At 40.6% G+C, this 14,331-nt stretch overlaps 2 protein-coding genes across 2 annotated transcripts; one reads left to right on the top strand and one right to left on the bottom strand.

Moving 5' to 3' along the window:
* The first annotated feature begins 4,433 nt into the window (after window positions 1-4,433).
* Window positions 4,434-7,449, top strand: glipr1a (GLI pathogenesis-related 1a). Its single transcript, XM_062518623.1, has 6 exons — window positions 4,434-4,750; window positions 5,051-5,308; window positions 5,480-5,595; window positions 5,866-5,951; window positions 6,055-6,081; window positions 6,200-7,449. The coding sequence occupies exons 1-6, from the start codon at window positions 4,565-4,567 to the stop codon at window positions 6,352-6,354; spliced, it is 828 nt and encodes a 275-aa protein (XP_062374607.1). The 5' UTR covers window positions 4,434-4,564; the 3' UTR covers window positions 6,355-7,449.
* LOC134062031 (transport and Golgi organization protein 1 homolog) lies at window positions 7,332-11,504 on the bottom strand. The gene is made up of 16 exons (XM_062517903.1): window positions 11,407-11,504; window positions 11,169-11,222; window positions 11,029-11,050; window positions 10,826-10,908; window positions 10,540-10,617; window positions 10,338-10,427; window positions 10,193-10,255; window positions 9,979-10,068; window positions 9,689-9,751; window positions 9,436-9,555; window positions 9,168-9,203; window positions 8,831-8,898; window positions 8,520-8,617; window positions 8,270-8,316; window positions 7,571-7,975; window positions 7,332-7,377 (listed from the first exon to the last, which is right to left on the bottom strand). Exons 1-15 carry the CDS (start codon window positions 11,467-11,469, stop codon window positions 7,901-7,903), a joined length of 1,050 nt encoding a protein of 349 aa, XP_062373887.1. The 5' UTR covers window positions 11,470-11,504; the 3' UTR covers window positions 7,332-7,377; window positions 7,571-7,900.
* Window positions 11,505-14,331: the final 2,827 nt, after the last annotated feature.

The following is a 14,331-nucleotide window of genomic DNA, read 5'->3' as shown; positions in this document are numbered from 1 at the left end:
CGCCTTGGCAAACGTGAGAAGGACAGATCAAGACAGATCATCATTCAGTTCACCCAGAGGTTTCATCGTGATAGAGTTTGGAAGGTGACCAAGGATTGCGAAGTCTGTCGGAAGGAGGAGATCAACTTTATGGAAGACCTTTGCAAACCTGACCGGGATTCACGAGACGCGCTGTGGCCAAAGATAGCTTCAGCCAGAGAGGCTGGAAAACGGGCATACTTCAAAGGTGGTGATGGCTATATAGATGGAGTTAAAATTACTTAGGCCTTAAAAAAAAAAAAAAAATGCATAGGCAAGGTTTTCTTGAATACGACCCTACCTAGTTCTCTTTAAAAGAAAAAAAAAAAGTAAAAATGGGTTGGATGGTTCTCATTTTGAATCACTTAAGTAACGGGACAATGATCCCTCCTTTTGGAATTAAGCTTCTCTTAATTCTTTGTTCACTTTTGGACTCATTTGAACTCACTAGCAGTTGCTAGTTTTTCTATGTTTTGTTCATTTAACTGTATTTCACTCAATGCTAGGGGCTTAAGAGACATTACTAAGAGAAAATCTATTTTTTTATTTTGTAAGGGCGAAAAAGCTAACTTCATTTTATTACAGGAAACTCATTCAACTAAAGATGATGAAAAAATCTGGACCAGTCAATGGGGTGACAACATTTTGTATGATCATGGCTCCTCAAGGGCTGCTGGTGTGGCAGTTTTGTTCCACAAAGCTCCAGGGAAAGTAGTAAAGTCGAAGTGAAAAATCAGTCAAGAACACTATGCCAAGTGAAAAGATGAATTGATTTTCCAAAAGCAAAAGATGAACTCATATAAATTAATAGAATGGATGGATAGAATGACATGTTCCAGAAGTTTCAACAAATGATAAATTTCTGCCTTGCACCTGCACCACACTTCAGTATGACCATTAAGGCAAATGTAATCAATTGGGATGGAATGTAATAAATATCCCTCTCCTCTCAGACTTGGGATGCTGCGCTGGCAATAACAGCAAGAGCTTGGGCAAGAATGTGCGTCTTCAGCCAAAATATTTACCTGAAGGATGTGAAGAAGATGCACCCCACCTTCCCATCTGTGGGGGAACATCTCTGGGTAGGATATCCACCTAGCACCTTCTCTGTGGAGAAGGCCATGAAGTCCTGGGTGGATGACGAGTTATACTATAATTATAACTACAACTCCTGCGAACCAGGGAGAACGTGTGACCAGTATACTCAGGTAAATGTACTGCTAGATCTTCTAAAATTCACTCTAAAAAAGAATGGGGCCAGCCAGTATCGGTTCTTCAGAGCTATGCCATTGGTGCATTATGTTGCCTTATAAGGGCATTATAAGCTGCATCATACAGTACATGCATATTATGGCTTTGTGAAAGTAGACCACATCAGGGCCACATCAGAGTTGTAAGTCCTAAATGGGTCATGTTGCATTACTGGTCTTTGGTGGAAAGACCTCAGGAAGTTCACCCTCTTCTCTCAGGGGGAACTATCAGGGTGTGAGGCCATATCTGGCAGGACGGAAATGCAGCAAATGTGATGCTGCTGACACATGTGAAGGCTCACTCTGCCGTAAGTACTGTCACGTAGCTCACAGTGCAAAATCAGGTAATCAATCAATAGTTTGTACTCCGTACTACTCTGCTCTTATCATCACCCCTGTGCTTCCTTTCCAGGTGACCCAACCCGAGACGAAGTCAGACGTACGTAGGCTATACATTTTCTTTTACAACCACTTGCACATACTGTAAAATTTATCTTAACTCTTTGTGTGGTCAGTGGTAAGATGTGTATTGTTGTTGTTTTTGTCCGATCTCAGGCTACAACTGGAGCCCAGAATGGGATTCGGAGAAGACCACCTGAGGCCAGGGGCTCTCCTGCTTGTCTTCACCTGTGCGTGTGGGTGGGCAATATTGTCTGCGATACTATTATTGTGATTGTTGATTTAATGATGGGGGATAGTATACGAGAGAAGCCCCTGGCTGCAGCAAAGCATGTCACATGATCACTAGTAGGTCCACGTTTTTAAGCACGGCTAATATTTTGTGCGACTACTTCGTTCAAGTATGAGGCGCTCCTTAGGCCATATACAGTGGGGAGAAAATGTATTTTATACCATGCAAAGTTGCCTAAAAAGAGGAATATAAAATCATCATTTGACAATTTATCTTAATGTCTTAATTCAAAAAATGAGTAAAAATAAAACCGCTAAGTACACCAATTTTCTTTGTGATTGAAGAATGAATCGTAAATAAATAAAATGCTCTTCCTAAATGCTAGGGGAAAGGAAGTATTTGACCCCCTATGTAACCCTATGGGAATTTAACACATAGGGTTAACATAGGGGCAGGCAGATTTTTTATTTTTTAGGCCAGTTATTTCATGGATCCAGAATATTATGCATGATTAAGTTCCCTTGGCCGTTGGAATTAAAATAGCCCCACATCATCACATACCCTTCACCATAGCTAGAGATTGGCATGGTGCTTTTTCCAGTAGGCCTACAGTATTAGTCTGATGCTCATTGAGCTCAATGCAAATCAGTCTAGCTTTCATGTCAGCACTGCTATTGAGGCATCAGGGAGTCACAACCTCTCCATTACTCATCAGATGATCTGACACACACACACACACACACACACACACACACACACACACACACACTTATGTCATTTTCCATTTGATTCTTGAACAACTTCTTAACCAAGTTACCCACCAGTTTTTCAGACTGGGATTGGCTTCAGCACCAGCAGATGCTAAATGGTCAAAGTTATAGTTCAGGGGCTGTATTACAGAAAAATATCCTAAGTGCTTGTCCTAACTTAAGTTAAGTTTCAAAGATAGGGAAAATCCTCCTATTACAGAAGCAGTTCCTAAACTCATGGCTGTGTCCTATCTCATCTCAGACCTCCTATCTTATCTTAACTTAAGAATTCCTAACTGTAACTGTCAATCAGATTTTTAAGTTAATTTAGCTTTTCCCCTTGACGCCAAAGAGCACCTGACTTAAACAACGGTCAATGTTAGTACTTTTTAGGGCCGAGCAAGCTGACAAACTTTTTCCTCAAATAACCTGGACAGAATGAATCAGAGAAACAGATTCAGTGGAATTAGGTAGAAACACACAGAACATCTCAGCAATGACTGAACTCCCCCTCTTTCACCTCATGCCTGCACCAGAGCAGTAGATAAAAGTGTATGAGTGGCGACACTCCCATAAGAGACAGTGGAAAAAAATGGCAGCGCTTTCCTTTTCCAGTTTCCGGGATATGATATGTTTTGGAAACAGCCAATCTCTTGGTCAGTAGTCAATAATGAGTTAATTGATTACACTCTCCAGCATCCAGAAATACATCCCACCCTCCTGTGATTCAGCCATTCAGTGCAGGTTTTTTGGAACTTTTGTTTGGCAGCGACGTCAAAGAGTGTCGCAACTCTCTTTCTATGACTCTGGCCTGCATTATTCAGTTAGAGCTTGCACATTGGATGCAAGACATGACATTTCTGCACCCCTCACAGAGACAGGATGTTTTGAGTGTGTAGTTGAAAGAAAAATGTGTTGCCAGGTGAATTTCCTGTCACTTAGGCCTGAGCCCATATGCTTTAGCAAAAAAAAAAGAGTTGTGAGGAAATGGCAACAGCAAGTCAGACAGATATGTAAGTAGAGCAGGGGACAACAGCAACATTAGAGGCAGAGACGAGATCTAATGAGGAGCTTACTGTAAATGAAACCCATGTGTGGTATGATGACAAGATAACCTCTTTAATTTCCTGTGTATTAGCAGCTTTGTGTGTAAGCCGTAGGACAGTGTTTTAAGCACGTTAAAATAAACAAAACTATATCAATACCATATTAACTGCCCCCCTGTATTAACCTCATAGCTGAAGACATTTTGTAAAATCAATGTATAAGCCACGACTAATAGTTGGGAAATTGCAGCAACCTTCTCTTGCGGATCTCGTAAGATGGAGTGAGAGGTGAACACAATGGCATTTTTTTATTTTTTATTCCCCCTCCCCAAAAAATGTCAAAATATTCTCCTCAGTACTCTCGTAGGCCATGTGGGAGATGTACTGTAGTTCTAAAGCATGTGCTTTTGTGGCTTTCATTTTCTCATGAACTTCTGATACATACAATCAAAACAAATACACAATTAAAATGTATTTTCTGTGTGACACTATGATTCTCAGTTACTTTCTTTTGGATATCGATATAAACATTGTGCTTTTTTGTGTATAAATGTCTTGTAAAATGAAAATCTACCTGGTGCTATTAAAAAAAAAAATCACGATAGTAGTATAGATTCCACACCCTGAGGAGAGCATGAGAAATAGACAACCGGAAATAAATGACTCTTTCACCAGTCGGGACGGTTTTAAAATGGGGAAGTGCTTTTTGACTCACTTCCTTCCTGGTCTGCAACTGAGAGAGCCGCAACACTGTAAAGTCTCAAACAACAGCAGAGCGAAAGAGAGGAAAAGATCTAGTCAGATGGTGAAAACAGGTGGCGAGAAGAGGACGAGGCAAGAGAGAAAAAACAGGTTGTAGTTATCTGTACCATGGCTGGGAGGTGGTTGGGAGTGGTGTGTCTGATGATCGTTATGGAGTTCCCTGCCATGGTGATGCCAACACCAGGTCTTCCACTGCCTGACATTGCCGATGAACAGTTTATAGATGACTGTGTGAAAAGCCACAACCTCAAACGGTCTAGCGTGAAACCGCCAGCGAGCGACATGCGTTATATGGTAAGACACACTTAAAAGCTTTTGAAACAACTTGCACAGTATCTGCATGTCAATCAGGCATTTGTGTTCCAGTTGAGTAACTGTCCCCACAACATACTCAAAATAGGAGAGGTGCTTAAGTAAACAGTTCATTAGTAATGAACATCTGGTCAAAGTGAAAAGATTTACAAAAGATTATATTAACCCATGTAAACTTTTGTGGGAAGCACATGGATAGAATGACAGTGCTTCCCACTGGATAGATAGTGACCATTGCAAATGGAATCGAATGGAATGTAATAATTATCCCTCTCCTCTCAGACTTGGGATGGCGCACTGGCAATAACGGCAAGAGCGTGGGCAAGAATGTGTGTCTACAAGCACAATATTTACCTGAGGGATGTGAAGAAGGTGCACCCCACCTTTAAGTCTGTGGGGGAGAATCTCTGGGTAGGATATCCACCTAGCAGCTTCTCTGTGGAGAAGGCCATGAAGTTATGGGTGGATGGCGAGTCAATATACTATGATTATGCCCACAACTCCTGCAAACCAGGTGAAATGTGTGGCCACTATACTCAGGTAAATGGACTTCTGGATCTTCTAAAATACATTCTAAAAAATAATGGGGCCAGTATCGGTTCTTCAGAGCAATGCCATAGAATAACCTTTTTCAGTCTGTCAATTCACTCATGTTTGCATAGAGAATAAATGGTGGCTCTGGTGTTTGTCACCTTCATTTTGTGTGTTCAGGTGGTGTGGGCCAACAGTTCTAAAGTTGGGTGTGCTGTCCATCTTTGTCCTAATGGAGTCGAAGGCTTCAAGAAAGGTCCTCCCACTGCTTATTTTGTGTGCAACTACTCCCCAGCGTAAGTAACCACATCTAACTAACTGAAGGCCAAAGCAGGTACAGTATGCTCTGTGACCATTAGACCATGTGTCTGCTACGCCATTGGTGCATTATGTTGCCTTATAATGGCATTATAAGCTGTGGCATACTGTATGTGCATTACATGGCTTTGCGGAAGTAGACCGCTTTTTTGTTTCAGAGTTGTTAATCCTAAATGGGTCATGTTGCACGACACCATTATTTTTATTACTGATTTTGATGGAATGACCTCAGCAACCTCTTCTCTCAGGGGGAACTATCAGGGTGAGAAGCCATATCGGACGGGACAGCAATGCAGCAAATGTGCTGCTGACACATGTGAAGGCTCACTCTGCCGTAAGTATGTCATGTAGCGCACAGTGCAGAATCAGGTAATCAATCAATCAATAATTTGTACTACTCCTCTGCTCTTATCATCACCCCTGTGCTTCCATTCCAGGTAACCCAACAAGAGACGAAATCAGAGGTATAGGCTATACATTTTCCTTTACAACCACTTGCACATATACTTTAACTTAACTCTGTTAACTCTTTGTGTGGTCAGTGGTAAGATGCGAATTGCTGTTGTTTTTGTCTGATCTCAGGCTACAACTGGAGCCCAGAATGGGATCCGGAGAAGACCACCTGCGGTAGCTTCTGCCTGGCAGTGCTCGTCTTGAGGCCAGTAGCTCTTCTGGTCATCTTCGCCTCCGCGTACACAATCAAGATGCAGTACCCAGACATATTTGTCTATGAATGACACACGTAATGCACAGGCTTGGGGCTTTGATGCTCCATGCCAGGCAGTCCTGTTCTCCTGATCTGACTTTTTTTTGTTGTCAACAGCAGTTACTTGAAAATTGACCCCTATGTCTGTGCCTTTTAGTATGCTCTTATGAAAACTAGATCTGCTATGTACGTTAAGTAGATCTACATCGGGGGATAGGAGAGAAGGCCAATAACATAGGTAATTCATAGACAGAGTCTGAGTAAACCCAGCCCAATATGTTGGCAATTGGATTTCACCCTGCAGCTCAGGCTGGAAACCTGCATGCTTCCTTTCCACGTTTGCTGGAACCAATCTCAAACTGGCTTATCCACCAGGCACCATACCACTCAGATCGTTGGTCTGATTGGATTTGAACTGTGCCCATTGACCACGCCTCTTGTGCAGTAGAAATACTTTGCGCAATGCAGACTCCCCAGACTGTTCAGTCTCAAAAGAGCTTAGGCTGGTGATAGCCAGGCCACTTGTCTTTGTTATTTGTTTTTAAAGCTTCTTTAGAGTTATGCTATATCAATGTATTCAGCTGATAGATAGCCTAGTGAGTGGCAATTTAATTATTCTATGTTTTCACTCAAATTTCCATGGTGTGGAAAACCACAGTAGTTAATTATTCCATATTCTTTCCCACTTGTGTTAGCACCTAGTCAATACTGGACCCACATTAATAATTATGTCAAAGGAAAACAATAACAAAAATAAAATAGTAACCTTTCTAGGGCCCAGGAGAAGTACAAGTTTCTATTTCAGGGAATATAGGTTATTAAAAAAGTATTTTATAAAACATTTCTTCCATTATTTCTAATCTGTGTTTCACAGCTTTATTGTCCTTGTCGACTGAAAATAATGGTCTCCATTACAGGAAGCTTATCCTTTGTTGTTCTTCTTCTTTTCATCTGAGGGTCTGGGCTGAGGCATGGGGGGTGCGCCAAGCTTCTTGTTCTTAGCTTTTTTCACTTTGTCTTTAGGCCTGGATGTCAATTTTAGATTCTGTTGTGTCTGCAAAGAAAAAAAGTAAATTCTTATAATTTCAAATACAGTACATCAACTAAAACAACTCAAAGAAAACAAGCTGTCAACATCAGTTGTACCAAACTACAATTTACTATGTCTGGGGGACATGCCTCTTTGGCATGCCAATCAGTTTACCTTGGAATGAAACAGGAGAGAAGGTGTGGTTAAAAGACTGTACCTTTCTTGGCCTCCTTCACTACAGGTTTCTCTTTGGGTGGGATGAAAGCTTTGTTCTGTTCCTCCTGTCTCTATCTCAGGGCTTCAGCTTGTTTCACCTTTGGTAAAAACAAACAAAGAGAAAAGAAAGTAAAGTGCATTTAAACAGTTACAAGAACTGCTGGTCCATTATACAGCAACACAGGGCCATTCTTGGGGTTAATAAGATGGTTTAATATCAAGTTATGTATGTTGTGTAGAGCCTCTGAGCAGATCAAGGTAAGAAAAGGGACACTGCAGGGGTCTTCAGAGGTAGAAGTTGGCCTGGTGGATTTAGGCCATTTTGGGGTCCTCAGAGTAAGACGCTGGCCTGGTTGACTGAGGCCATTCTGGGGTCCAGCTCTGAGTCCTCTTGATCCTCAGGAATCTGTGGATGGAGGTCAAAAGGTAAAATACAGGAAATAAAACTGGTGCAGTAATCTGAGAGTACGGAGTTTTACGGATTATAGTGTGATGAGAATTGACATACTATAAATGCGAAAATATTAATACTTAATCAATAGTAGAATATAAAATACACAGAGAAACTTTTTTCAGAAATCAGCAAGTGATCCAATAGAGGGATCATGGTGAAATTCTAAGAAAAAAATGCAGAATCTCTGAATATCTGTCTGATTATATTCATGCAAACACCAGTATGACGTGCTCCAGTTTAACTTACCAACTGAAGCCTGCTTTTAGTCAGCAAATCCCTCCAGCTGTCTCTCACTAAAGACAAGAAACAGAAACCAGTGTTAACACACACAAGTCAACTTGCTCAGATGTACATGTTTATACACTCATGTTGATCACTTCAAAAACATTGTGTTCCACATCTTAGCTGAACAAAAATGTGCACTTACAGTAAATGTCAAACATACATCTGAAGAGAGCTCACATCCACCAAATAACCCACATTGGCTACCACTCACCTCTTTTGTGGGAGGGCTTCTGGTTGTGGGAGTAGAGAGGCAGGGGCACAAACTTAGTTCCCCTCAGCTCAGCCACCCAGTCCATGAAGTCCATAAGCCTGCATGTGGAGGAGAAGACACTGAGATGCAGAATCTTTCTTTGCATGGAACATGTTACAACCGCATTGCATGAGATTTCAGCCAATGTTCTGACTCACCCACCCTATGATAGCTTGAGTGTGTGCATGAACTTAGCTAGTTGCCTGACTTTCCATAATTTAAATAGAGAAAAAGAAAATAAAAAACATGAATTGCAATTGTAAGACCCATACCTATGATGTAGAAAGAAGACCTCTGCCTTCTTGTCATTCAGCTGACGTTGAAGAGCTGAGGCCTTCACCTGCGTCAACAAAAACATCAGAAACATAAATCTGAGTCAACATGATTAGCACATTGATTACAACAAGTGTGTTGTCATACTATGGTCACAAATTTATTATCATACTATGATCACATAATTTATAAGTTAATAGTCTGTTATGTCTTGATGTCTGCATGTGCAGCGCTTTGGGTGTGCACTTTCATGTGCATAAAAACATGCACTTTATAAATAAATGTGATTTGACTAGTCTTATAATGGTCATAATGGTTGATAAAAAAAATTCATACCAGTCTCTTGTGTGCTTTTTGCTCCAGTGATGCCATCTGTAAATATAAACCACTCAATTAATGAAAAATAAAAACAAACAACTATTTCAATAAACCCACTTGCCTCTTCATCAGTATCAACTAACATAAGAACAGCAGCAACATTTTTCAAGAAAATAACCATGACTATTGAAATCTTAATATACACGCCCCTCTTTCCAAACCAACTTTCCCATCTCTTGGCTGAACTGTGAGAGAACCTTCAGCTATGGAAGGTGAAGGGACTCACCTGAGCCTTGCAGGAGTTGTCTTTGCCTTCCAGCTCTTTCTCCAGTTCTCGTATCTTGTGCTGAAGAGCCGTCAGTTTGGGCGCCATATGACGTCTCTCCACTTCAATCTGTATTGTGGCCTAATGGTGCAAGATATACATCATTGCTCTCTCTCCTCTACCTTTTTTAACAATGTTATGCTCGACCACAGCATTCACACAATATTTTGAGAGCTGAAAGATCGCAACATGTAGGCTAACTGTTAAAACGTACATATTGAACCTGGTCCTTCAGTGAGGCCTTCTCTTTCCGACAGCACTCCATTTCGGCATGTACCTACAATGGACATTGAGAGTAAATAGTGCCTTCTTCATCTATGAAAATATTTTACATGTGTTCATTATTCAATTGTAATATAGTTTCACATTTGTTACAGTAAATGCATGACTGTGACACAGTTCACAATATCAATAATGTTGTTTTGTTATGTTTTTCTTTTCATTTCTTATTATATAGTTTAGCAAGAATGCTCCTCAAAATGTTGTGTATCCATCTAAACTCACACTTTCAACCTGGTTCTTTAAGTTGACGTTGTGCTTCTGGCAGGACTCAATAGCTGTCTGCAATTTTTGCACTTTATTTCTGGCTAGGACCTACAGAAAGGACAAAAACATGTTTTGACATGTTACATTTCAGTTGTGTTTCACAACAAGAGGAAAAGGGGAATGAGATGCGGATGGAAGGTATACATGTGGTGGAAAAGGAGATTGAACAAACCATTGAGAAGACTGCCACCAGGAAAGTTCTCGCGGATGGGACCTTTCTCTGGTTCTTAGATGCCTGTCAGTCACAAGAGATGGGCAGTGAATTAGCTATGTCATGTGTAATTTGCGAAACAACATAATTGCAAAAATAAACTTACCATTTCCTTCAGCCTACTGTTTTTTTCTCCCTCTTGAAAAACAGTCTGATTGAGGAGTTTGATTTTCTCCATCATGTCCATGTTTTCTCTCTGCAATACAGGACAGTACCCGGAGGAAAACGTAAATCACTGCATTCATTGTGTTCATCCTGAATGTATGAATAGCCTAATCAAATAAATAAAGTCAAATGAAGACACTAACCTTCAATCCCTCATTTTCCTGCTCTATGCAGCGCTGAGAATCAATAGAGTTCTGGAGTTGGTCCTGCAGTTTTTTATTCTGAAAAGGAAAGATTGATAAGCACAAACACGTTTTGGTTATTATGAGATGAGTTGATATCTAACAGGGTGACTGATTAGGTTAAACAGCAAAAACATACCTATTATAATAATGACATTAATGAGCTAACAGGTTAATTCAATTTCACTGGATTGGGCAGGACAACACTTAAAAAGGCTATTTCTCTGGAGCTCTGACATAAACCTACCTTCAAATTCAGGTCGGTTATCCGTGCCTCATAGCTCTCGTCAAAGAGTTGGAGCACTCTGTTGTCCAGTTCCGATTCAATCCCTGGAGCAGACAAAGCAGGATTTAAAAAGGTTAAGGCACAATGATGCCGTAAACAATAAACAACAACATCCTACAATAAAGAGTAAAAATGAGATGCTCTATGACCAATATCAAACATACCATGGTGTTCTTTCAATTTGCCCTGTGAATATAGAAAGACTGTTAGCTTGAATACATGGTGTCAACACTGATTAGGTCAACTGAATTACAAAAATGCTATGGTATTGTGGTTTGAGATGGCACCACTACCCAGAACTCACATTTATTGCTGTTCTCAACATGAACAGCAGTTGTACCACAGCCATAAAAAACAGCTGCAAAGACAGAAAGGACATATACTTAGATACAGTAGGCAGATAGAGGGATGGCACTGGTCATTACCATTTAATTTAAAAATTAAATGTAGGCTAGCCTATCTACTGAATCGATAACACTGCTTATGACAATAACTACTCCAAACGATCGCTTGAATCAGACTAAGTTAGGGAGATGACTTACACTCTGAGAGAATGTCATGAAATACCAAAATCCTATGGTTCCCATGGTCTCCATGGTCTCCATCGGCCTTGGAAGAAATTGCAGCCTTGACTGCAGTAGGTTATTACTGTAACGCAAGCTATAACAAAAGTCGACCTTCTCGAAGTGTGTCCGGTTACAACTGAGCTGAAGTTGAACATTACGGCTAACATTCTGAATTCTCAATTGCGTCATAATATGCGATTGGAACCGAATGATGTCACAATTAAGTTGCCCAAAGAGCTCCGATCTGTTACCGAGACAACAACTAGTGACATTCCAGTGCATTCTTTAAATAACTAAATGGTTAGCCTACAAATGACAATGTCGTAGGCTACTGTAGCCTATACAATAAATAAATTTGACTACACAATTTAAAAGTTGATAATACTAGGCTACATTTAGGAGAATAGCAATAATAAACAATGACAATGCAATCAATAGCCTAATCAAAATAATTAAAGCCTAATGAAGGCCTACAACCATAATGCATAGGCTAGGAAAACTAGAAAAACATTCCAAGAGCGCACTGTTAAGTTAATTGACTGTTGCGCAGTGTTAACCTTACGTGGAGAAGAATAAGCGGAGTGTCTATTCAATGTCATTTATTAAATGAACTTTCACATAAAGTACGGCTCTGTTCATCCGTCTCCTTCATCAGTTACATTCACACACACACTGAAACAGCATGGCATACACGCAGGTATGAGAACCGTAATACCCCACATATAACAGGTAACACCATATATGGCTAACACCATTACCGTACTACTATATAAGAGCGCTATACAGAAAATATGTTTAACACCCCCACTCGCTCTTATCTCATTAGACTGTATGAAAACAAAATAACATAATGAGGCTTCCTCATCATCTCAAAATAACAAAACACTCTTTGCACTCCTAAGTGCCAAACATGTCTCCTGCAAACCTCTTCAACTTCAGCTTACTAGCTGGCTTTGTCAGAACGTCAGCAATCATTTGATCAGTAGGACAGTATTCCAAAATAAACTTCCCATTATTCACATTCTCCCTGACAAAATGATACTTAAATCAATGTGTTTGCAACGTTGTCTGTTAACTGGATTTTTGGCTAGTGCTATGGCACCTTGATTGTCTTCATACACCTTTGTCTGTGCATATTGGTAAATATCTATACCCCTGAGCAGTTGTTCTAAGTAGATACATTCCTGTATGGCTGATGCTAAGGACATGTATTCAGCCTCACAAGTAGATAACGCTACTGTTGGTTGTTTTCTTGTTTTCCAGGAAATCAAAGAGCTTCCCTCATTTAGACTGACACAATACCCTGATGTACTTCTTCTATCAGCTGAATCTGATGCCCAGTCAGCATCACAGTAGACCCTTAGACCTAGTTTTTCTGTGTCATTTCTCCTGAAGTATAATCCCTGATCTGTTGTACCTTTGAGATACCTGAACACATGTTTTACTGTGTTCCAGTGTTCTACTGTTGGCTCAGTAAAGTGTTGAGAGAGTTTACTGACCACAAAACTTATGTCCGGTCGAGTACATGTGGACAAGTAAATTAAACTACCTACTGCCTCCCTATACTTTCTCGGCTCTTCCATTTTCTCAGCATCCTCTGTGTATTCAAGTTTTGGTTCACATGGCGTTTCTCTAGACTTGCAATCCTGCATTTCAAATCTATCTAGAATCTTTCTCACATATCTCTCCTGTGACATTTTGACTACACCATCTGCTTGTTCAAAATCTATCCCCGAAATGTCTCAGCTTTCCCATGTCTTTCATTTTGAACCTTTCAGTGAGCATCCTCTTTACATTTCCCAGAACATACACATTATTAGCTGCTATGATCAGATCATCAACCCAAATTATCAAGATAACCTTCTCATTGTGTCTTTCTCTTGTATACACACAGGTATCGGCTGGGTTCTGTACAAAATCATGAAATATTTTGTACAGAACAACATAGCATTTGCAACATAGCATTCCAATTCCTCCCTGACTGTTTAAGACCATAGAGAGATTTGTTTAACTTGCACACAAGTGTTTCACCTGATTTTGACCTTTTCTCATAACCCTCGGGTTGATCCATATATATTTCACAGTCAATTGGGGCATGCAAATATGCTGTCTTAACGTCCATCTGGTGTAAGACTAGATCATCCTGCACTGCCTTTTGCATGACCACTCTCACACTTGTCATATCAGCTGTGGGTGAGAAAGTCTCGTCATAATCAGTGCCTTGTTTCTGACTGTAGCCTTTTGCTACGAATCTCGCCTTGTATTTGTCAGACCCATCAATTTCTGTTTTAAGCGCAAAAACCCATCTGCCCCCCACTGTCTGTTTGCCTGGTGGCAACTGAGTAAGGCTGAAGGTTTCATTCTCCTCCAGAGATCGCATCTCCTCTTTCATGGCATTTGTCCACTGCCTCGCTTTGGTTGATACAATGGCGTCCTGGTAAGTTTGAGGTATGTCACACACCGCTCTGTAACAAGAGTCCACGCATGTGTGCAGTTTGTCCTCCTTGTCCTCAGTCTCAAAATCCTGTAGATGAGCTGGTTTCTTTCTATTTCTCGGTGGGTATCTTTTGGTCACAGTCTCTGTGCCTTCACCTGGCTGTGTGTGCTCAGTCTTTTCAGGTGAGGTCTCAGTAACACCACTTTGATCACCCTGACCTGGTACATTTTCCACATTTTCATCAACAACACTCTCTTCCCTGTTGTCAACCCTTGTGTGTACATCCCCATGTTCTAAGTGTGACTCTGATGTTTGTGTTTCCCTTTCCTTGGTTGTTTTAGTGGTGAATTTAACCAGTCTATGCTTTTGAATCCTCTCTGTGTCTGGATAGTATACTAGATAGGCTGGGCTGTTTCTATCGTAGCCTATGAAAACACCTTGCTCACATCTAGAGTCCAATTTGC

This window comes from Sardina pilchardus, chromosome 17, assembly GCF_963854185.1.
Source record: "Sardina pilchardus chromosome 17, fSarPil1.1, whole genome shotgun sequence".
NCBI classification, from domain to species: Eukaryota; Metazoa; Chordata; class Actinopteri; order Clupeiformes; family Clupeidae; genus Sardina; species Sardina pilchardus.
This window is presented reverse-complemented; position numbering and strand designations above follow the sequence as displayed.

What these genes read in the sequence shown, in the direction of transcription:
- glipr1a (XM_062518623.1), top strand. Translation starts at nt 4,565, where the DNA reads ATGGCTGGGAGGTGGTTGGGAGTGGTGTGTCTGATGATCGTTATGGAG. An exon ending in CGAGCGACATGCGTTATATG is followed by an intron (nt 4,751 to 5,050) that starts GTAAGACACACT and finishes CTCTCCTCTCAG; the next exon opens with ACTTGGGATGGCGCACTGGC. An exon ending in ATGTGAAGGCTCACTCTGCC is followed by an intron (nt 5,952 to 6,054) that starts GTAAGTATGTCA and finishes CTTCCATTCCAG; the next exon opens with GTAACCCAACAAGAGACGAA.
- LOC134062031 (XM_062517903.1), bottom strand. Translation starts at nt 11,469, where the DNA reads ATGGAGACCATGGAGACCATGGGAACCATAGGATTTTGGTATTTCATG. An exon ending in TGGTGGCAGTCTTCTCAATG is followed by an intron (nt 10,069 to 10,192) that starts GTTTGTTCAATC and finishes TCCTTTCTGTAG; the next exon opens with GTCCTAGCCAGAAATAAAGT. An exon ending in CTAAAAGCAGGCTTCAGTTG is followed by an intron (nt 7,976 to 8,269) that starts GTAAGTTAAACT and finishes CTCCATCCACAG; the next exon opens with ATTCCTGAGGATCAAGAGGA.